Source organism: Dendrobates tinctorius, unplaced genomic scaffold (genome assembly GCF_039654945.1).
Source record: "Dendrobates tinctorius isolate UK_male_01 unplaced genomic scaffold, ASM3965494v1 ptg000032l, whole genome shotgun sequence".
Taxonomy (NCBI): domain Eukaryota; kingdom Metazoa; phylum Chordata; class Amphibia; order Anura; family Dendrobatidae; genus Dendrobates; species Dendrobates tinctorius.
Genome location: NW_027361700.1, coordinates 18,499,310 through 18,522,984, shown reverse-complemented (window position 1 = coordinate 18,522,984; position 23,675 = coordinate 18,499,310). Strand labels below are relative to the sequence as shown.

At 43.2% G+C, this 23,675-nt stretch overlaps 1 protein-coding gene across 4 annotated transcripts in view; it reads left to right on the top strand.

Moving 5' to 3' along the window:
* PLXDC1 (plexin domain containing 1) overlaps window positions 1–23,675 on the top strand; it is a 167,582-nt gene that overhangs the window by 69,917 nt on the left and 73,990 nt on the right. For 3 of the 4 annotated variants that reach the window (XM_073572524.1, XM_073572523.1, XM_073572522.1), the window contains exons 3-5: window positions 2,392–2,535; window positions 20,787–20,856; window positions 20,942–21,064. In XM_073572524.1, the coding sequence (XP_073428625.1) occupies window positions 2,392–2,535; window positions 20,787–20,856; window positions 20,942–21,064 (337 nt within the window). The remainder of the gene's footprint in view (window positions 1–2,391; window positions 2,536–20,786; window positions 20,857–20,941; window positions 21,065–23,675) is intronic. The other variant, XM_073572525.1, reaches the window with a different exon arrangement.

The window sequence follows — 23,675 nt, the reverse complement described above, 5'->3', positions numbered from 1 at the left end:
TCTGGGGCTCGCGGGATGGTTAGGGAGCCATCACCTCTATCCACTGGTCTGGCGGCAGTCTCTCGCGATCCGCTATCCGCTCAAAAAGTCAGAAATGCCTCTATATCATCACCCGGGGTCATTTTCTGCATTGCTCATCTTACCGCCTTCCGGACGTGCGTGTCATCAGCTGGACTTGAGGGCTGGGCTTCCGGTCTCCCACGAATTGCGTCGGCAAACAACTCTATCTGGTGCTGTTGTAGTCTGAACTGGTCCTGATGCTGTTGCAGGATAAGCAACTTGTCTCCTGATGTAGCTGTTGCTGCTGCGTGCTCACCAGATGCTTGAGCAGGTTCTCTATTGTGCCTCACGTTGTCCACTGGCTTGTGGCCTCCATTACCAAGGACATGCGGTTTGCCCACAGCTGCTACTGGCGTTCCCGGAACATTGCCTGCATTCGAAACACCATTTGTGGTAGCTCAGCTCACGTGGCGGTATATAGAGGTAGAAAAATGGGAACACGGTCTCTTTAAATCGTCATTGATTTATTTTAAGGCAGCATAAACCAACACGTTGGGAAATAAACCCAGCCTTTCTGGCTAAAACAAGAAAGGAAATAAAACGCTGCAACACAGTCCATACGTTGCAGGTGGCACCCCACTCTGGAGCAATACAGGCTCAGTCTGTGCTTGCCAAGCCACAAAGCCACTGGAGACTCCTCTCTCCAGGCTAGTTGATCCCAGACTGCCTGTAGAGCCCATTTACTTACACCATAGACCATGTGACTTTTCCCATCATGTGAAACAATTAAAAAAGCCTATGCATAAAACACACATTACTGTGTGTATAGGGACTAATCAGTGACCTCCTCCCATGTGCTGGTTACAGGTTATATAGATCAAAAAGACTGAATGCTTTATAGATAAATTATAGAATTTTATTTATATACACATGTACCCAATATAATGCTGATAATATGATAATAATCCTAAGGTTGTTATATCAAAAGAGGCACGTTACATAAAAAAAGACTTAAGACGGTATGTGGCTAACCTGCCAATTCCCGCAATGGCACTCTAGTAAAGGGCTATGTGGAGCCTAATGTGAGAAGATCCAATGTCAAGAAATCATGGCTGGTGGAAAACATATGCACATGACCACAAACAAGCCCATTAATCAAGGTGAAAAAAATAAAGCAAAACATGAGCCTATACGTATCCAAGAGTGAAAGCATGAGCAATAAATACGCTTATGTAGGAGTTAAAGCCGTGGAGGAAGAACCAGTGTGGAGGCACATGAGGCCTCATGATAATATAAGAGCAATAACATAACCTGCTACCATCATGATGGTTAAAGGAGAGGAGACACATGTTGCATTCCTCTCTGCTACTATTTGGCAGGACATAAGAGGATACCGCATGACAATCAGTTCTGAAGGTCTAATAATTAGGACGGAAACATACTGTTTGGATTGATATCAAAAAGAATTTGTTTCAGTGCAATTTGAATGCAGAGTCCCTTACTTGCTTGTAGACGGCTTGGAACCCTACTTGAGCACCTCATCTCTAAACCACGGGTTTCTGTATACTGTACTTCTACAGTACATTTACATTGCTTGAGCTCCTGCTAAAATCTAAATATCACAAAGAACATAGTTTAATCTGAATCTGTGCAGCATTACTCTAAGTGAATCCTGCTTGTACTTCATTATACTAACAGAATTAAATAAAGTTATAACGGCATATCAAATAACACTGGAAAGGTCACAGTTGGTGCCCGGCTGGTTTTCAACATTTTGACTTAGAGCAAAGCAATGCTGATTCAGTGGTGTATGTAATACATTGCCTGGCACTGGAGGAGAGAAAAGAATGTACAGGAGTTTGCCCGCCACTGATGGGGTGGATTGGCAGCTTTCTTATGCTTGTTGTGGAGCTCTTAAACAAACTTGACCTATGTGGTTTTGATTTTGTAGTATTCTACATTTAATTTTAGCACTCCATCTCTTTTTTAATATCTGCAAACAGAACATTAGCTGTAAAAATGTTTTTATCTCCAACTGATTTGATTTCTAGTGAAAAAATAATTTCATGATTACACCTATTTTCTAAAGGCAAACTGTTTTAGCAGTCAGATATATAACAAATAGACAATAAATGAAGTTGAAGTCGATCATGTGCACCATCGCTCCATTCAAGACACTGTTCTGCAGGTTTCACAACCCTATTCTCAGTATCCTTGGGGTCCCAGTAGCGGACCACAGCTATCAGTATCGTAAGTTTTAGGGGATTACTTACTATTTTGTAAGAACCCTTTGAAATGAAATAAGACAAAGGTCTCCACTGCAACCAGAAGTGGAGGAATTGTTTAACTGTTTTTATGATAGTCAAATATTTGGTTGTTTTTTCTCCACAGGAAAACAGTCACAGATACTATTCGTCCAGAGTGCTGGGACCTTTGGAGTTGCAAGGTCAGAACATGTTGGTGGATCTACTGCAAGAGGACACCAAAAAAGCCATAGTGCTTACCATCCTATCCAGTGCACACAGGCAAGCCTCGGTGAGACCTCCCCTGTGCTGTTTAGCCTCGACAAACAGTACATTTGAGCTCATACTACCCAGGATGGACAGAAACTGTTGCTGTTCATGGAAAAATTGCAGATAATCCGTTTTACACGATTAGCCTTAGTAGTGCCGAGGGTCTGAGATTTTTGTATGTGTTGCATGGTAGCCTGTTTGATGGATTTGAATGTAAAATCAAAATGAAAAGGTTGATGTATGTATTACTGCTACACGCAAGCTCCAAGTTGTAGAGAGCTGAGATATGACACCAAAAGACACAATCAGATAATATAGGTATCTACACATGTGAATGTGGTCCGAACAATTAATTGCATTCAATCAGGAGAAAAGCGAAAAAAAAAATGCCTGAAATCACTGACTGCGGTTAATCTCTCCTGAAAACTAAAGCATTGAGAATTTACATTTCAACCGTCCAACACTTCTCTCATCTGACATCATCTGTTGCATGAGAGCAGGAAGGCTCCCATATACGTACATCGGATAGTTGGCCGGCTCCAGTCTAATGTGCGTGGCAGCTTTAAGGTATGTGCACACGTTGCGGATTTTCCTGTGGAATATTCTGCGCAGATTTTTCCTCTCTTGCCAGAGAAAGCAGTTAAAAATCCATGAGTTTTTGATTCAGATTTTCATGCGTTTTTTTCATATAGCTTTGTATGCGTTTTTTTAAGCTAAATAAAGATCTATCATTTAACAAAAAAAAAAGAATTGCCCAACCTCTTCTTTTACATACTCCATTGAATGCCATATCATCACATACCATGTTCACATATAATGTACACAATACAATTATAAGTGAATATCTATCTATCTATCTATCTATAGATCTATCTATAGATCTATACAGTAGAAACAGCACAATACCATATGGTGGGTGCCCAGGCCTCCTCAGCAATAAATCCAAAACTTGCCAAATCCAGACAAAAACAAAAAAGAAGGCAGCACTCCAAAATTTCAAAAGTGAAAAAAGTGGACTTTAATTAGACCCACATAGCATGGCTACGTTTCGGCTCATACTGAGCCTTTCTCAAGCAGTGAGTCTCACTCACAGGAGAGTATAAATACAAGTTACTTAACAATCCATAATTATTCATAGTTACAATTACAATGTGCAATTCATACATGATTTTATCAATTAATACATTGTGCAAGTAGGGATATGATTTAGCACGTGGAGGACACCATGAACGCTGTGTCCGGCGTTCTAAAATATCAACTGCGCATGTACAAGCGCTTCATTACACATACATAGGATGACTGCCAATGTCGGAGTGTGTGTGGCAAATTCCCTATTCGCGCATCTCCATTCTGGATGTCCCGGCACCATCTTCGATGAGGCACAGAACGGTATACATCATACTTTTCTTCCGTTAATGCGCACAATTGAAATATCGGTGTTATTTTGGATGGGACTTTCATCAGACACATATCTCTAGCCCATTATAGGGCAGGTCTCCCCATTTGATATTTTAGAATGCCGGACACAGCATTCATGGTGTCCTCCATGTTCTAAATCATATCCTTATTTGGGTGAGTTAATTATGTGAATATGTACTCAGCTGCACTAATTTCACTATTAATCATACATTTATGGACTGTGGACTATTATTGATACAGTATATTTATATGGCACTTTATGCACAATAGCACTTTGTATGGTCTAATACAACATGGAGTTGTTGCACAATGTATTAATTGATAAAATAGATATACAGTGGGGCAAAAAAGTATTTAGTCAGTCAGCAATAGTGCAAGTTCCACCACTTAAAAAGATGAGAGGCGTCTGTAATTTACATCATAGGTAGACCTCAACTATGGGAGACAAACTGAGAAAATTTGCATATTATGGTGGAAAATAAGTATTTGGTCAGAAACAAAATTTCATCTCAATACTTTGTGATATATCCTTTGTTGGCAATGACAGAGGTCAAACGTTTTCTGTAAGTCTTCACAAGGTTGCCACACACTGTTGTTGGTATGTTGGCCCATTCCTCCATGCAGATCTCCTCTAGAGCAGTGATGTTTTTGGCTTTTCGCTTGGCAACACGGACTTTCAACTCTCTCCAAAGGTTTTCTATAGGGTTGAGATCGGGAGACTGGCTAGGCCACTCCAGGACCTTGAAATGCTTCTTACGAAGCCACTCCTTCGTTGCCCTGGCGGTGTGCTTTGGATCATTGTCATGTTGAAAGACCCAGCCACATTTCATCATCAATGCCCTTGCTGATGGAAGGAGGTTTGCACTCAAAATCTCACGATACATGGCCCCATTCATTCTTTCATGTACCCGGATCAGTCGTCCTGGCCCCTTTGCAGAGAAACAGCCCCAAAGCATGATGTTTCCACCACCATGCTTTACAGTAGGTATGGTGTTTGATGGATGCAACTCAGTATTCTTTTTCCTCCAAACACGACAAGTTGTGTTTCTACCAAACAGTTCCAGTTTGGTTTCATCAGACCATAGGACATTCTCCCAAAACTCCTCTGGATCATCCAAATGCTCTCTAGCAAACTTCAGACGGGCCCGGACATGTACAGGCTTAAGCAGTGGGACACGTCTGGCACTGCAGGATCTGAGTCCATGGTGGCGTAGTGTGTTACTTATGGTAGGCCTTGTTACATTGGTCCCAGCTCTCTGCAGTTCATTCACTAGGTCCCCCCGCGTGGTTCTGGGATTTTTGCTCACCGTTCTTGTGATCATTCTGACCCCACGGGGTGGGATTTTGCGTGGAGCACCAGATCGAGGGAGATTATCAGTGGTCTTGTATGTCTTCCATTTTCTAATTATTGCTCCCACAGTTGATTTCTTCACTCCAAGCTGGTTGGCTATTGCAGATTCAGTCTTCCCAGCCTGGTGCAGGGCTACAATTTTGTTTCTGGTGTCCTTTGACAGCTCTTTGGTCTTCACCATAGTGGAGTTTGGAGTCAGACTGTTTGAGGGTGTGCACAGGTGTCTTTTTATACTGATAACAAGTTTAAACAGGTGCCATTACTACAGGTAATGAGTGGAGGAAATAGGAGACTCTTAAAGAAGAAGTTACAGGTCTGTGAGAGCCAGAAATCTTGATTGCTTGTTTCTGACCAAATACTTATTTTCCACCATAATATGCAAATAAAAGGAAAAAAAAAACAGACAATGTGATTTTCTGGATTTTTTTTTCTCAGTTTGTCTCCCATAGTTGAGGTCTACCTATGATGTAAATTACAGACACCTCATCTTTTTAAGTGGTGGAACTTGCACTATTGCTGACTGACTAAATACTTTTTTGCCTCACTGTAGCTATAGATCTATAGATAGATAGATCTATAGATAAAAACAAAAAAGGAGGCAGCACTCCATAATTTCAAAAGTGAAAAAAGTGGACTTTAATTAGACCCACATAGCATGGTGACGTTTTGGCTCTTACTGAGCCTTTCTCAAGCAGTGAGTCTCACTCACAGGCGAGTATAAATACAAGTTACTTAACAATCCATAATTATTCATAGTTACAGTACAATGTGCAATTTATACATGATTTTATCAATTAATACATCGTGCAACAACTCCATCCACCAATTCCGGCACTTAGCCTCTCTTCGCACTGACCTGTAACGGTGGCATATGGGGTAATAATTGTGGGGTTGACGTCATCTTTGTATTGTAGTGTGAGGTAACATCAAGCCCGGCTTGTAATAAGACACCTATCCATTACTAATCCTATATTTGTTAAGGGTTTAAATAAAGACAGCCAGAATAAAGTATTTTAATGAAATATAACACAACATAGTTTGCATATTTATTATAAGCCTAATTCCTGCGATGCCCTAGATCACCTGCAAAAAAAATAAAATAATAAAAACACAAATACTCCCTGTTCCGACGTAATCCAATAACGAGTGTCCCACGACGATCTCGCGTGTAGAGCTGTCACATCAGGAGATGTACTGCTCTACAGGGGCTCCGATGACACACTGACCGGAGATAATACTCCCGCAGTGTACTTCATCAGAGTTCGTGCTCTCACTTTACGGCACTACTGCTGTGTGAGAATTTTCTCATGCAGCGGTGCCGCAAGTGACAGGATGAACTCCAGTGACCTCTAGGCAGAGGAGTGATCCACTGTGGAAGGATTATCTCGGGTCACTGTACACCGATACCCCTGTAGAGCGGTCACATCTCCTGATGTGACCGCTCTACACGGGAGATCGCCATGGGACAATCGCTATTAAATGGATTACATCAGAACAGAGAGTATTTGTGTTGGCTTATTATTTTTTTTTTTGCAGGTGACTGAGGGCGTTGGGGATTAGCTGTATGGTGATTATGCGTACTCTATGTGTGTATGTGTTTTTTTTATTTTTACTATTCAACACAGTAGCCGGATGATGGGACTACTATCCCATCATCGGCTAATGCTGTCACTGTAGCAGACATAGACGGATGGGTCTAGTAGTCTCATCGGACGATGCCTGCCTACACACAGACCTGCGCACGTGCACACATACACACAGCCGCAGACCCCCGCACACACAGACACCCGCAGACAGACCCGCACACACAGTCTCTGCCCACACACTCTTCCTCCTCCCGTTCTGCAGCATTTTTCGCACGCATCTCCGCAGCAAAACCGCAAACCTTTTTACACCTTCGGTTTTGACTGACTCAATGGAAGTCAATGGGTGCAGAAACACTGCAGATCAGCAAAAAGAATTGACACGCTGTGGAAAACAAAACAGTGCAAATCCGCACATATTTTTCTGTAGCATGTGCACACCAATTCTGAATTTCCCATTGACTAACATTGGTTGTGCATTATACTGCGGATTTGATGCAGTTCCGCGTCTCCATAAATGCTGCGGATCTGCATCAAAATCTGCAACGTGTGCACATACCATTACCGTATGTCTACAGTTCCACATTTTAAGCCATTTCGCTTCTGGGGAAGAAAGTAATTTCCCGCAAAGCACACACAGGTTCACAGCTTTGTAGTGAAAAGCAAGAAGCAGCAGGAATAATGTGTCACCTTATAGTCTCCATGCACTCACAACCTTTTATCACTGTATTTGTGATGTTTCTTTGTCCACTACTAAGACAACCCCTTCTCAATCTGAATGTTTGCCCCTGTTAAAATAAAAACATCTTTACATACCTGCTGTGCCACCGCCATTAAAGTGGTGTTGGCACCTCTCTTCCATTCTTTGCATCTGATCAGCACTGGCTTCACTGTCTCCTCTTTTGGACGCATAAGTAATCCAGAGGAGGTGAGCAGCCAGCCGGAGTTCTCCTTCCCACTTGATTACGTATACGTCCAAAGACGAGGACAGTGACACCAGAGCTGATTTGACTCACATGACATAATAACCGCACATGTGCCCTGGGAACACGAGTGCTGATGCCACTGGAACTGCACCGGCATGGGAGGAGAATATAAGTGTTTTAACCGTGTAAAGACCGTCGATACGCCGTTTATCGGCGGCAATTAAGGATACTTAGTCCTCAGCGCCACTTTTTAACTGCACTGAGAAATAAGGTTATAGCCCTCCCCAGCGTCAGAAATTCTCAGGAGTCTCGGCTATCTAATTTTTCCATTAGGGTTAGAGAAAGGGTTATGGTTGGGATTATAGCTAGGGCTATGGTTGGTGTTATAGTTGAGGGTTAGGCTTAGGCTAGGGTTATAGCTAGGGTTAGTGTTGTTTTGGGGTTAGGGCTGTGTTGGGGTTAAGATTGTGGTGTTGGGGTTTGGGTTGTGGTTAGGGTTGGGATTAGGGGTGTGTTGGGGTTAGCGTTGGAGTTAGAATTGGGGGGTTTCCATTGTTTAGGTACATCAGGGGGTTTCCAAAAGCGACATGGTAACCACCTTTGATTCCAGCCAATTTTGCGTTCAAAAAGTCAAACGGTGCTCCCTCCCTTCTGGGCCCTGCAATGCGCCCATACGTTGGCTTTCCCCCACATATGGGGTATCGGCATACTCAGGAGCAATTGCCCAACAAATTTTGTGGTACATTTTCTCCTGATACCCTTGTGAAAATAAAAAAAAGTTGGGTTCCAATGTAATTTTTTTGTGAAAAAAGTACAATGTTCATTGTTTCCTTCCACACTGCTTTAGTTCCGTGAAGCACCTGAAAGGTTAATAAACATGTTGAATGTGGTTTTGCGTACCTTGAGGGGTGACGTTTTTAGAGTGGTGTCACTTTTGGGTATTTTCTGACATATTCACCCCCTAAACTCACTTCAAATGTGAGGTGGTCCCTAAAAAAAATGGCTTTGTAAATTTTGTTGGAAAAATGAGAAATCGTTGGTCAACATTTAACCCTTATAATGTACTAACAAAAAAAATTATGTTTCCAAATTTGTACTGATGTAAAGTAGACAGGTGGGAAATGTTATTTATTAACTATTTTGTGTGATATAACTCTGATTTAACCCCTTCCTTACATTGAACGTACTATTCCGTCCATGTGACCTGGGACTTAAATCCCATGGACGGAATAGTACGTTTTTATGACAGTTTTTGATACTATGTGTTTTGGCACCACTGATATGTGGAGGGTTTAACTTTTTCCCCCCTTTCTTGCTATCTGGGCTTATTAGGGTCCTGGTATGAAAATTATATAACATTGATTTTTGTGTGTGGTTGCTCCAATTCATCTATGGGCTGGGCTTTGTCTAGGGTTATATAGTCCTCATGAGCATAGGAATAGGTAGGGATACTGCTATAGTGCCAGAGTGTTGCTGGATCATATGCTCACATTATATGTGCTTATATGTATGATATTTACGTGTTGATATGTATTATGGGTACTATGGAAGCCATAGTTTTGTGATTTTATCATGTTTTTATTGTGTATAACTCTTTTGTATCAATAAAAATTACTTATTTCAGTCTTAATTATAATTGGTGCAGTGTGCGCTTTTGTGCAGTGGTGCTTTCTCTCCTTTTTTTTTTTTTTTCCTATTGTTATTATTCCACTGCTGCGGCACCTGGCCATATCATTGATGTTGCAATTGTGCACAGCTGGGTGCGCCCATAATTGCACCTTGTATTTTGGAATAGTACGTCACACGCGATCAGCGGCGCTCACGGGGGGAGCGCCGCTGATTGCGTCTGGGTGTCAGCTGATTATCACAGCTGACACCCGGCACTATGTGTCAGGAGCGGTCATGGACCGCCCCTGGCACATTAACCCCTGGCACACTGCGATCAAACATTATTGCAGTGTACCGGGGGCATAGGGAAGAATCCCTATGACCCTCGAAGCAGCGCGATGGTCTCCTCCCTGCAGGCCCCCGGATCCAATATGGCTGCGGGGGCCTTCGGGGTCCTGCAGGGATGAGGCTTCCTCAGTGCCTGCTGAGAGCAGGCACTGAGAAAGCCTGTGCAGCACCTGCCAGATCGCTGATCTGACACAGTGCTGTGCAAAGTGGCAAAGTGTCAGATCAGCGATCTGACACTTTATTGTAATGTCCCCCCTTGGGACAATGTAAAAAAGTTAAAAAAAAAATCACGTGTAAAAATAAAAAAAATTCCTAAATAAATGTAAAAAAAAATTCCCTTAATAAATTATTTTTTTGTAAATAAAAAAAACAATAAAAATACACATATTTAGTATTGCCGCGTCCGTAACAATATGCCCTATAAAACTGTCCCACTAGTTAACCCCTTTAGTGACCCCTTCAAAAAAGAAAAGCAAAAAACAATGCTTTATCATAACGCCGAACGAAAAAGTGCAATAACGCGCGATCAAAAAGACGTATATAAATAAACATGGTACCGCTGAAAACAATCTTGTCCCACAAAAAATGAGCTGCCATACAGCGTCATCAGCAAAAAATAAAAAAGTGATAGCTTGCAGAAAAAAGTGATGCAAAAATAATTATTGTTTTCAATAAAAACAATTTTATATAAAGCGCCAAAAAAATGATATAAATGAGGTATCACTGTAATCGTACTGACCTGAAGAATAAAACCCCTTTATCAGTTTTACTACACGCGGAATGGTGTAAACGCCACCCCCCAAAGAAATTCATGAAATGCTGGTTCTTGTTCATTCTGCGTCCCAAAAATCAGAATAAAAAGCGATAAAAAAAAGGTCACGTGCCCGAACATGGCACCAATAAAAACGTCAACTCGTCCCGCAAAAAATAAGACCTCACATGAATCTGTGGGTCAAAATATCAAAAAATTATAGCTCTCAAAATGTGGTGATGCAAAAACTATTTTTACAATAAAAAGCATCTTTTAGCGTGTGACAGCTGCCAAACATAAACCCGCCATAAATAGTAAATCAAACCCCCCTTTATCACCCCCTTAGTTAGGGAAAAATAATAAAATTAAAAAAAAATGTCTTTATTTCCATTTTCCCATTAGGGTTAGACGTGGGTTGGGGTTAGGGTTGGAGTTAGAATTGGGGGGTTTCCACTGTTTAGGCACATCATGGGCTCTCGAAACGCAACATGGCATCTGATCTCAATTCCAGCCAATTCTGCATTGAAAAAGTCAAACGGTGCTCCTTCCCTTCCAAGCTCTGCCATGCGCCCAAACAGTGGTTTACCCCCACATATGGGGTATCAGCCTACTCAGGACAAATTGCACAAAAAACCTTTAGGGTCCAATTTCTCCTGTTACCCTTGGAAAAATAAAAAATTGGGGGCAAAAATATTTTTGTGGAAAAAAATATTTTTTATTTTTATGGCTCTACGTTATAAACTTCTACAAAGCACTTGGTGGTTCAAAGTGCTCGCCATACATCTAGATAAGTTCCTTTGGGGGGGTCTAGTTTCCAAAATGGGGTCACTTGTGGGGGGTTTCCATAGTTTAGGCACATCAGGGGCTCTCCAAATGCGACATGACACCTGCAGACAATTCCATTAAAGTCTGCATTCCAAAACGTCACTACTTCCCTTCCGAGCCCCAACGTGTGCCCATACAATAGTTTTCTCCCACATATGGAGTATCAGCCTACTTAGGACAAATTGCACAACAACTTTTATGGTCCAATTTCTCATGTTACCCTTGGGAAAATAAAAAAAATTGGGGACTAAAAGATCATGTTTGCAGAAAAAATATGATTTTTTATATTCATGCCCAGGCGTTATAAACATCTGTGAAGCACTTGGGGGTTCAAAGTGCTCACCACATATCTAGATAAGTTCCTTGGGGGGTCATTTGTGGGGGGTTTCCAAATGCGATATGGCGTCAAGCCAATTCTGCGTTGAAAAGGTCTAACGGCGCACATTCCCTTCCAAGCACTGCCATGCGCCCAAACAGTGGTTTACCCCCACATATGGGGTATTAGCGTACTCTGGACAAATTGCACAATAAGTTTTGGGGTCCTGTTTCTGTTTGGAAAATAAAAATTGGGGGTGAAAAGATCATTTTTTTGGAAAAAATTATTTTTTAATTGTACGGCTATACGTTATAAACGTCTGTGAAGCCCATGGGGGTTCAAAGTTCTCACCCCACAAAGTGATATAAAATGTGATGTTGGCCCTAAAAAAAAATGGTGTTGTAAAAATGAAAAATCGCTGATCAACTTTTAACAGTTCAGACATCTCTCCCGAGACTATGATTTTTTATCCTATAATAAATTGACTACTTCAGAACGGTGAGTGCCATCCCTTTTGTTCTTCTTTATATAACGCAACTTTTAAAATTTCTAACTTCCTAACAAAAAAAAAAATTTGGTTCCAAAATTGTGCTGATGTAAAGTAAACATGTGGGAAAGTCTTAGTTACTCACCGGTTAACGGTATTTTTCGGAGTCCATGACAGCACCACCTGAGAGAGGGGATCCACCCCTTAGGAACAGGAAACCTACAGATACAAAAGGGTGGCACCTCTCCCACGCATCAGTTGGATTACAGAGCACAAGAGGACTTCCAAGGTTAATGCATGATTTATGTACAGTATTCTTTACAATTATAAACTTTTACCACCAGTGAGCATATACAAGAAATAGACGTGCACACCCCAATCAAACTATAAGGGAGGGAATATACGGGTGCTGTCATGGACTCCGAAAAATACCGTTAACCTGTGAGTAACTAAGACTTTATTCGGTCGTCCATGACAGCACCACCTGAGAGATTTACAGAGAGTAATATCAGCTTTAGGGAGGGACTACAGCCTGCAGCACCCTTATACCAAAAGAGAGGTCTGTGGAAGCACCCAGGTCTAGCCTATAATGACTATAAAAGGTGCTCGGAGAGGACCAAGTAGCCGCCTTACAAATCTGGTCAATGGAGACTTCTGATCTTTCGGCCCATGAGGTTGCCATGGCTCTGGTGGAATGCGCCCTCAGCTTCCCGGGTGGCGACCTGCCCTTTGAGGTGTATGCTATTGAAATCGCCTCTCTAATCCATCTAGCTAGTGATGCTCTACAACCTTTTCTGGGGCCTTGATGAGAGATAAATAGGGCATTATCTTTCTTCCAGGGATCGGTGACTGACAGATATTCTATGAGGCCTCTCCTGACATCCAGGGTGTGTAGTTTCTTTTCTTTCTCGTTAGTTGGATTAGGTAGGAAGGATGGAAGAACTATTTCCTGTGTCCTATGGAAACTAGACACTACCTTCGGCAAGTACGCTGGGTCAGGTCTAAGTATTACCCTATCCTCTTTGAACTGTAAATAAGGAGGACACCTAGATAAAGCCTGGATATCGCTTATTCTGCGGGCTGATGTTAGAGCTACCAGGAAGGCTACCTTGAGGGACAGGTTTTTTAGGGAAGCCGACGAGATAGGTTCGAATGGGGTCTCTGTCATAGCAGTGAGGACTAGGTTCAAGTCCCACGGCATGAACCTATCCTTCATTATTGGCCTGGATCTACCTGCCGCCTTAATGAACCGGCTTACCCAATAATTACCAGCGATGTTACAGCTAAACAGAGCCCCCAAGGCTGACACTTGTACTTTAAGGGTACTGGTAGAGAGCCCCATGTCCAGACCTTTTTGTAGGAACTCTAATATCTGCATTATAGGCGCTGAATCCCCAGCGACTACTCCTGAGTTTTGAAGGAATTTCTTCCAAATTCTGACATAAATTTTTGTGGTAATGATTTTTCTACTCTTAAGTAGGGTGTTAATTAGGACTGTGGAGAAGCCCTTCTCTTCTAATAATGACCGTTCAAACTCCACGCCGTCAGATGAAGGCCAGCCACCTGAGGATGGAAGACTGGGCCCTGGGACAGGAGATCCGGGATGTCCGGCAGAACCCAAGGATCGGACACCGACATGGTCCTGAGGCATGAGAACCATGCTCTCCTGGGCCAAAATGGAGCGATGACTATAACCCTCGCTCTGTCTTTCCTGATTTTCCTCATCACCAGGGGTAGAAGAGATAGGGGAGGGAAGGCGTAGGCTATTTTGAAGTCCCACTTTATCAGGAAGGCATCTACCGCCAGAGGATTCTCTCTGGGATTTAGGGAGCAGAATTGTTTCAATTGCCTGTTGTCTCTGGTGGCGAAGAGGTCTACCTCTGGATATCCCCACTTTTGAACAATCAGATTGAATATGGAGGAGTTTAGGGACCATTCCCCTTGCTTTAGCGGATTGCGGCTTAAAAAGTCTGCCGTGATGTTGTCTCTTCCTTTTATATGCAACGCTGTTAAAGATAGAAAGTATTGTTCTGCTAGATGGAACAACCGCTCTGCTACAATCATCAGGGGTCTGGAACGGGTCCCGCCTTGGTGATTGATATATGCCACGGCGACCTGATTGTCGGAGAACACCCGCACGTGATGGCCCTGTAGATACACAAGGAGCTTTTTAGCCGCCTGTTCTACTGCTGTCAATTCTTTTAGGTTAGATGACATTCCTAACTGATCATGTTGCCATTGGTCCTGGACTAATATTTCACCCATATGAGCTCCCCAACCGTAAGGACTAGCATCCGTGGTGACTATGCGGGTTACGTTATACTCCCAGGGCACCCCTTTAGACAAGTTATCCTTGTCTAACCACCACTCTAGGGACTCCCTTGTGTTACGGGACAAGGTTAGCTGACCCTCCAAGTAACCCCCAAGGACCTTTTGATGTAATAAGACTTCGCTCTGTAGTTTCCTTGCGTGAAACTGGGCCCACTGGACTGCCGGGATACAGGCCGAAAGAGAGCCTAGAAGGGACATGGCTTTCCTGAGGGACATGGTGGGGTTATTGGAGGCGTTCAGGATCTGATAATGGAGGCGAACAAGCTTCTCCGGAGGCAGACGGCATTCCTGTTTTTCAGAATCCAGGGTTAGGCCCAAGAATTGTTGGTTGCAACCGAGACTTTTTGACGTTCAGCAACCATCCTAACCGTTCTAGGGCGGACATTGCCTTTTGTAGCTGTTGTAAACAATGATTCGCCGTTTTACCTACAATAAGAAAATCGTCCAGGTAGGGGATCACCAGAATGTTCGATTCACGTAGATGGGCCATGACCTCCGCTATTACTTTAGTAAACACTCGGGGAGCGACTGCCACTCCAAAAGGGAGGGCCGCATATTGGAAATGTCGAATTGACCCATCCAACTGAACCGCCACTCTGAGAAACCGCTGATGGCCTGCATGGATGGGTATAAGGTAGTATGCGTCTTTCAGATCTAACACCACCATAAAGCAGTTTTGGAACAGCAATTTTATTGCAGATTTAATTGTTTCCATTTTAAAAGGACGTATGACCAAAAACTTGTTGAGGGCCTTAAGGTTTATTATTGTCCTAAAGGAGCTGTCTGGTTTGCGGACCAGGAACAGAGGGGAGTAGAATCCCTTCCCCCATTCTTCCTCTGGAACCTCTATCAGGACTTTTTTGGCGCACAGGTCATGAACCTCGGCCTCCAGGGCAGCTTGTTCTGAAGCAGACGACCTGAGTGGGGTGATTTTAAATTGATCAAGGGGAACCCTAGAAAACTCTAGTCGTAGTCCCACGGCTATTATCCCCAATATCCAGCTGCTATTAGAGATCAGAGACCAGGATGGGTAGAAGGCAGCTAGTCTCCCTCCTACCGGGGTAACTAGTCATTGGGGCGGCTTTTTCGTATCTCGAGCTGGACCTTCCTGGCGCCCCCCTCCAAACATGAATCCTGTACCTTTCCTTTTTTTCTCCTCCCATCTGCCCTGATCTCTGGACAGCCTTCTCCGGAAAAAACCTTTTCTGGTAAAAGGATGTCTGTACGAGGGGTTCGGGAGACTGGGAAATTTCTTTTTGTCATCTCCAGCTTTCTCTAACAATTCGTCCAAGACAGGGCCGAATAGGTACTCCCCCTCGCAGGGAAAGGAACAGAGATGGGACCGGGCTTGAATATCTCCTGGCCAACATTTTAACCAGAGCGCTCTTCGCGCTGCATTAGATAGACCCGCGGCTTTAGCCGCCATTCTTGCAGAGTCTGCAGAAGCATCGGCTAAAAACGCCGCGGCATTCTGAATGATCGGCAAACTTTTCCGAATAGATGATCTTGAAGCTCCGTCTTTTAGCTCGGAATCCAGCTGATCTAGCCAGACCATCATCGATCTGGCTGTACAGGTGGCAGCTACCGCTGGTCTTAACGCGCCTGCTGACATCTCCCATGTCCCTTTAAGAAAAGAATCCGCTTTTTTATCTAGCGGATCTTTCAAGGAGGCCATATCGTCAAATGGTATGGCAGATTTTTTAGATGCTTTGGCTACTGCTGCGTCTAGTTTCGGGGCTTTATCCCATCTGTTTACTACCGGGTTATCAAAGGGGTATCTCCGCTTAAAGGCTGGTGGCATGTGGAGCCCCTTTTTTCCGGTCTCTTCCATTCTCTGTCAATTAGGTTCTGAACCTTATCGTTTAATGGAAAAGCTTTGCGTTTTTTGGGGTCTAGACCCCCAAACATTATGTCCTGTGCTGAGAGTTCCCGTTTTTTGTCCGCTACCCCCATGGTGGACCGTATTGCTTTCACTAATCTGTCCATCTGGTCTAAGGGGAAGCAGAACCGGCTAGAGTCTTCATCCGAGGAAGACGAGGAGGAGGCCGAGGAGTCCAAGGAATTATCGCCTTTCCCAGGGGCGACTGAGGTCTCCGAGCCTGAACCACTAGCCTCTCTTCTTCTAGAAGGTTCTCTTTGAGGTAAGACTTTCATTTCTGCCCTGATCATCTCTCTCAGGTTCGAAGTGAAGTCAGGTGTCTCTTCCGCTACCTGCATAAACGGGGGAGAGTATAAGGGCCTGACAATCTACCCCTGGACTCCCTGTCTTTATTAACCCCTACCGTTTGCCGAATGCATGGTTGGCATAATTTTTTAGGGTGGCCATCTGGTAGGGGGGAACTACAGAGGGCACATTCCCTGTGCTTCTGTTTTCCCGAAGCCTTCTTCCCCTGAAAAAAAAACATAAGGGAACACTGCATCAGGGTACATTCACGGAGATCTCTTACCCATGCAGATGAAGCAGGTACCGGATCACGGAGGGAGGCAGGGGGGGTCCTTTCTGGAGGAACTTTCGCGGCTCTGGTCGCTAGTTCGTCTCTGTTTTTTCTGCTGGCCACTCGCAAGCGGTTTTGTCGTGGCCTGTTTTTGCGGGCGCTCCTGCGCCTCGTCCTGCTGGTCCAAGGGGGCTTCCGTTGAATCCATTGCTGGGGCCTTCAGAAGCACCCCAGCGGCATCCCCATCTGCCTTATATGGCCTCCTGGTGTCCGGGTCAGCAGGTATCCTGCCATAGCACCACCCACCCGGCTTTCCGCACTCCCTCCCCCATGCTCCGGCCCCCCTCGCCTTACCCGGGTCGCCGCGCGACCCCCGGACGGGCATGCACCCGCGGCGCGCGCCGGAGGCCGGCCGGCACCCGACTTCCGGTATTGGCGCTATCGCTCCGCCCCTTCCGCCGCGTCACTTCCGCCGCTCATCAGAGCCCTGCGGGAGCGCGCGCGAAGGAGCCGCGCAGCGCCTCCTGGCCGGAATGCCCCACTGCCCCTCTGCGCACGCCGCCATGAGCCCGCCAGGGGCCAGCACTGACCGGGAGGACCGGGCCTGGGGAAGCGCAGCAGGACCGGGGCATACATACCAGGTGCTGGCGTTTTTGGAGACGGCATCCACCGGACCCCTGCTCCACCTGCTCCTTCCACTGCCGTGGTGACCTACCCGGCCCCACCGTGGCGCCTCCAGGGACCCCGCACTGACCGAGGTAGGAGACCCCCTCGCTACCTGAGTCGGTCAGCCGGCCTGGGTACTCAACGACGACTCCATGACGGACGATCTGTAGAGAGTCCTGTCCTCTAGGAACAGGAAACCAACTGATGCGTGGGAGAGGTGCCACCCTTTTGTATCTGTAGGTTTCCTGTTCCTAAGGGGTGGATCCCCTCTCTCAGGTGGTGCTGTCATGGACGACCGAATAAATGTTATTTATTAAGTTTTTTGTGTGCTATATCTCTGTGATTTAAGGGCATAAAAATTCAAAGTTGGAAAAATGTTAAATTTTCTAAATTTTTGCCAAATTTCTGTTTTTCTGTTTTTTTCACAAATAAGCGCAAGATATAGCAACAAAATTTTACCACTCACATTCAGTACAATATGTTACGAGAAATCATGTCAGAATCACCGGGATCCATGGAAGCGCTCCAGAGTTATTACCTCAAAGGGACAGTGGTCAGAATTGTAAAAATTGGCCCAGTCATTAACGTGCAAACCACCCTTGGGAGTTAAGGGGTTAAGGGCACAAAGATTAAAAGTTTGAAAATTGCAAAATTTTCTAAATTTTTGTCAAATTTCCTTTTTTTTCCATAAATAAACGCAAGTCATGTCGAAGAAATTTTACCGCTAACAAGTACAATATGTTATGAAAAAACAATCTCAGAATCAGTGGGATCCATAGAAGCGTTCTCGAGCTATAACCTCATAAAGTTAAAGTGGTCAGAATTGTAAAAATTGGCTTGGTCACCAAATCGGCTCTGTCACTAAGTGGTTAACCTTTCAAAACATCACATACACAATGATAAAAGGTTGTGTGCATGAAGACTATAAAGTAACAAACATTCAGATTGAGAAGGGGTTGTCCTAGTAATGGACAACCTCTTTAAGCAGACTGCATTAGCTTAACCCCTTATTGACCGGGCCAAATATTTGAAATCTGACCATTGTCACTTTATGTGGTAATAATTTTAGAACATTTCAACAGATGTCATTTATTTTGAGAATGTTTTTTCGTGACACATTGTACTTTATGCTAATAGTAAATTTCTGTCTATTTTCTGTATTTAGAAAAATATCAGAAATGTGTCAAAACATTCTAACACTTTGATTGATTATCCCTTTAAGGCCAGGATCACACATGCAAGAAACTCGGATGAGTTTCACATCTTAATACCCAGCACTGCCCCCGGCACTGGGGAGCGGAGCATGCGGGTGAATAGAAATACATGCAGCCGCACGCTCCGCTCCTGAGTGCCAGCGGCAGTGCCAAGTATTTAGATGCGAGACTCGTTCGAGTTTCTAGCATGTGTGATCCCGACCTAATCCAGATAGTCACACCACATAAAATAGTTGTTAAATAGCATTTACCTCATGTATGCTTTACATCAGCACCATTTTTAAAATATCCTTTTATTTTGTTAGGATGCTAGAAGGGTTAAAACTGTAGCAGTAATTTTTCATTTTTTCCAAGGAAATTTACAAAATTTACTTTTTTAGGGACCCATTCAGTTTTGAAGTGACTTTACCTAACCTATATGTAGTAAAATCCTCAAGGTATTCAAAACTGCTGTCTGGTAGTTTATTAACACTTCAGGTGCTTTTCAGGAATTAATACAAAATGGCGTGACAGGAAGAAAAATTTTTATTTTTACCACCTAAATTTGTATAACATTTGAACAGGCCGCAATAGCCGATAGAGTCTAAGGCCGTTACTTGGCCGTGAATTGCCATGGACACCAGGAACTCACAATCAAAATCTCAGAATGCCGATGGGGTTAAAGAGGGAGCCCTCACATTCTGTTAAGCATTTAGATGCCGTCACTTTTGACAGCAGCATCTAAGGGGTTAAAAAACCATGGTTGGTGCCAACACCAATCAATGCTGATATAGCAAGGTGTCAGCTATAGTGTACAGTTCGACAGCTGCTGTCTGATATGTGAGGTCAGTAAAAAGACGTATTGGTGGTCACTAAGGGGTTAAGATGAGAAAATCAACATAAAAAGATCCAAATAGCCATGTTTCAATCTTTTTCCATGATTAATATAACTATGGCTCTTCTGGGTCAAGGTATAAAAAATGATAATACATATGCTGCTGAACCAGTGATTTTCCTGCAAAAAAAATTGGTGGTCATCTAAATCAGACACAGGAACAGCTACATAATTAAAAGACGCTTTCAGACAACACCATAGATCTTGGCTTCTTGGATTCCTGTGAATATGACATGGATAGAAAAATTAAGGCCTCATTCAGACATCCGATGTTTTACGCATACGGGAAAATCAGACTGATTAGCTTGATCAGACTCTGATCAGAGTGTTGTTCGAATGTCATCCGATTTTCTTGTAAGTGGAGAAATTAAAAAAAAAATGTCCCCATTCTGACAGTCTTTGAAAATCAGACAGCACTCAGATCATTTCATGGACCCATTGACTTGCATTGCTGATTTTGATCTGACCCTCAAATCAAAATCGTACATGTCTCTGATATTTTCCGCGGACTACTCGGACAGAGGATAAAAAATCTGACATGTGAATTGCCCAATAGATGTAGGAGTGCTATCTGTGAAAATCACGGATAGCACTTGTATGTGAACATTGGATGTCTGAATGAGGCCTAAGACTGATGATAGATGCAGATGAATCTAAACTTAAATGTGATTGGCAGGGTGGTAGACATACAGCGGTGTTCACATCACTTTTGTTGCTTTTTTTGCTCATCCTTTCTTTGAACTTAAAATAAAAATCTGCAGCGTGTTACTCTTGCAGCAAAATAAATGAATTTTTAAAATTTTCTTTGCATTTTTTTTGTCTTGCAGCGTATATTTTAAAACTCTGTGACATTTATTTTGAACTCTTTATTGTATTTTACCCCACTGAGATCAATGAGGTTGCTTAGCAAAAAAAGCACCAAAAATGTGCATTTTAATGTGGGATTGCAACTGCATTTTTCTTTTGATTACATTTACATTTTCCCTAGAGAAAAAAAAAAACCCAGCAAAACTGTGTGAACATATCCTTAAAAAGCTAAAGGCATCGTTGGATAAAACGTTTACTTTTGTTAATAGTTACTCATTTTCAATCTGAAATCTATATATTATCAATTTTTTTTTTTATTCACTTGTCCACAGAGAGTTCTTCTTTCCTTTGATTTCCCTTTTTATGGGCATCCATTGAGACACATCACAATAGCTACTGGAGGTAAAAAGAAATTAAATACTGTTTAATAATTTAATTATTTACACATCGGGTATTAAGTTCTAAACAATATCTGGATTACTTTCAGGTTTTATCTTTATGGGTGATATCCTTCACAGCATGCTAACAGCAACACAGTATGTAGCGCCTCTCATGGCAAATTTCAACCCAAGTTTCTCCAAGGATTCTACAATCAGGTACAGAGACAATGGTAAGTGCAATATTATAGAAACGCTGCAAACTTCTTTAATAGATTACTACTGATCTAGAGCAAATTATTCTGTGATCGCTTCGCAATTCCCTTATATCCTATGCACATCTTTCTTAATGGTAACCTGTCAGCAGGATTGTGCACAGCAACCCACACACAGTGTCAGGTCGGCGCCGTTATACTTAATAAAATGATACCTTGGTTGATGAAATCCGTCTTGTGGTTGTTGTTCAATCTTTATATTCAGTTTTGAGTTAATGATATGCCCATCCGGCGGGGCGGCCTGTGAAGGTTTCTTCATGTGTTGCTCTTCTTAGGTATTCATAATGCAGACTGATCCCTCAGTGACCTGTTCCCTAGTTTACATAATGAATACATGTACATACTTAAAAAAAAAACAAAACATTTTGCAGGCAGGTGCCAGTATGATTGCATATATACTGTGTATATAATTTGTTTGATGTAATCATGATACTCATAATCCGCATAATCGCATTTTTAATGTGCAGTTAATGAATGTGCTTGATGTTTTGCTAAGGAGTATAAAAAAAAAAATCAATTTTTGCAGTAGCAGCTATCAGTGTTTACAGAGGTGATCCAATTGCTGCTATTGTGCCGGCGGCGCCATGCCGAGTAGCAGATATCAGATCACCTCTGTATACACCAATAGCTACTACTGCGCGGCGTGCGCCATTTTGAAATGATTTTTTTTTTTGTTATACTCCACAGGAAAACATCAAGCAGTTATTAAACACATTAAACATGCAATTATGCTGCAGCGCAGGTGCCACGGCTGGCACCTGCCTGCCGAAGGTTTTTTTTTTTTTTAATATATTGTTATGCAGTGACCCCTGTGACAGCTAGGGGGCGCTATGTGGGCTCCCCAGGTCATGCATACAGGTGTTCTCTCTGTGATGATGCAGAAACAGTAACTGGCAGGATTGTGAATGGCCGACATATGTCACAGGATGGATGCTCCCTGAGATCCAACCAGGAGTGTTTTATTACTAGTGCACATGAGCACTAATATAACAGTTAGTGCACCTGGGTCCGAGTTGCGGGTAGCTATGAGAGATGGGAGGGTCAGGCTACCCATATTACCTCACCTTTGGGTGAGGGTGCTGGCTGTACCCGTTTTCCTTCAGGACCTGCAGGTATTTTCAGGACCTGCCGTGAGGTCATGACCAGGTGACCAGCCATGTGATCCATACCTCACCTGGGGGTAGGGTTACAGCCTACATAATGAAGGTGTGTTTAGCACGAGAGTGTTGGGAGTCTGGATTGTGCACAGACTCCCATGTGTCCAGGTGGGACACTACAAAGTTGTCTGTGACCTGGGAAGTAGAAGGCCTCCTGTGTGTGTGGTTCAAGGCCAACCCTGCTTGCTGGATATCGCACAGCCTGGGGAAGCAGTGCTGGCTTTCCTGAACCAAAGGAACGAGGTCTGTGAGATACCTCCAGAATGGACGGTCGGACAACCGTGAGTGGCACTGACCCCGGTCAGTAAGAGACTGTAATGTCCTATGGAACTGAGTGTTTAACGGACATTGCCCTGGCCTATGTGTTAACAGGGTCTGAGGGAGCAAAGCCCTGTTTATGGACATTATTGCTTTATGTTGCAGGACCTAAAGGTTGACTACTCTGTTTGTGCTGTTGGGGATATGGAGCAATAAACCCAGGAGAACTTTTAAGGAAATTGAATCTTCCTGTATGTTATAGTGCTGCCAAGCGGGCTTTCCCCAATGCACTCAGTGAGCGCTACCTTACAGTATGTACATGTATTCATTATGTAAACTAGGGGGCAGGTCAGTGACGGATGAGTGACCTGTCAGCAGTCTGCATTATGAACACCTAATCAGAGCATCGCATGAAGATCCCCCACAGGCAGCCCCGGAGCACGAGCATATCATTAACTCAAAACTGAAAATAAAGTTTAAACAACAACCAAAAGATGGATTTCATCACCCAAGGTATCATTTTCAGGGCTCATACCCATTTGCAAGAAATACGAACGAGTGCAATTTGATAAAAAAAAAATAGGATTGCACTCGGACCAATGTTATTCAATGGGTTACATCTCATTTGTGATTTTTTTTTCTCAGCTGAAATCGGACTGAGAGTAAAATTACAGCATGATGCGATTTGCTGTGAATCTCAGACAAGACTCGCCAATGCAAGTCAATGGGTGCAAGAAAAAAAAAAATAAAAAAATCGCACAGCACTCGCACCATGCGAGTGCTGACCAATTATTACGTGCCGGTGTCCTTTGAAAAGCTGGCAGTTCATATGCGGCTACAGTAAAATCACACTGACAGCTTAGAAAACAATAGATAGAATAGATATATACACATAGAATGTCAGTGACACACATATTATCTATACAGTAAAGACCAAAAGTTTGGGCACACCTTCTCATTCAAAGAGTTTTCTTTATTTTCATGACTATGAAAATTGTAGATTCACTCTGAAGGCATCAAAACTATGAATTAACACATGTGGAATATATAATTAACAAACAAGTGTGAAACAACTGAATACTGCATGTCTTTTATTCTAGGTTCTTCAAAGTAGCCACCTTTTGCTTTGATTACTGCTTTGCACACTCTTGGCA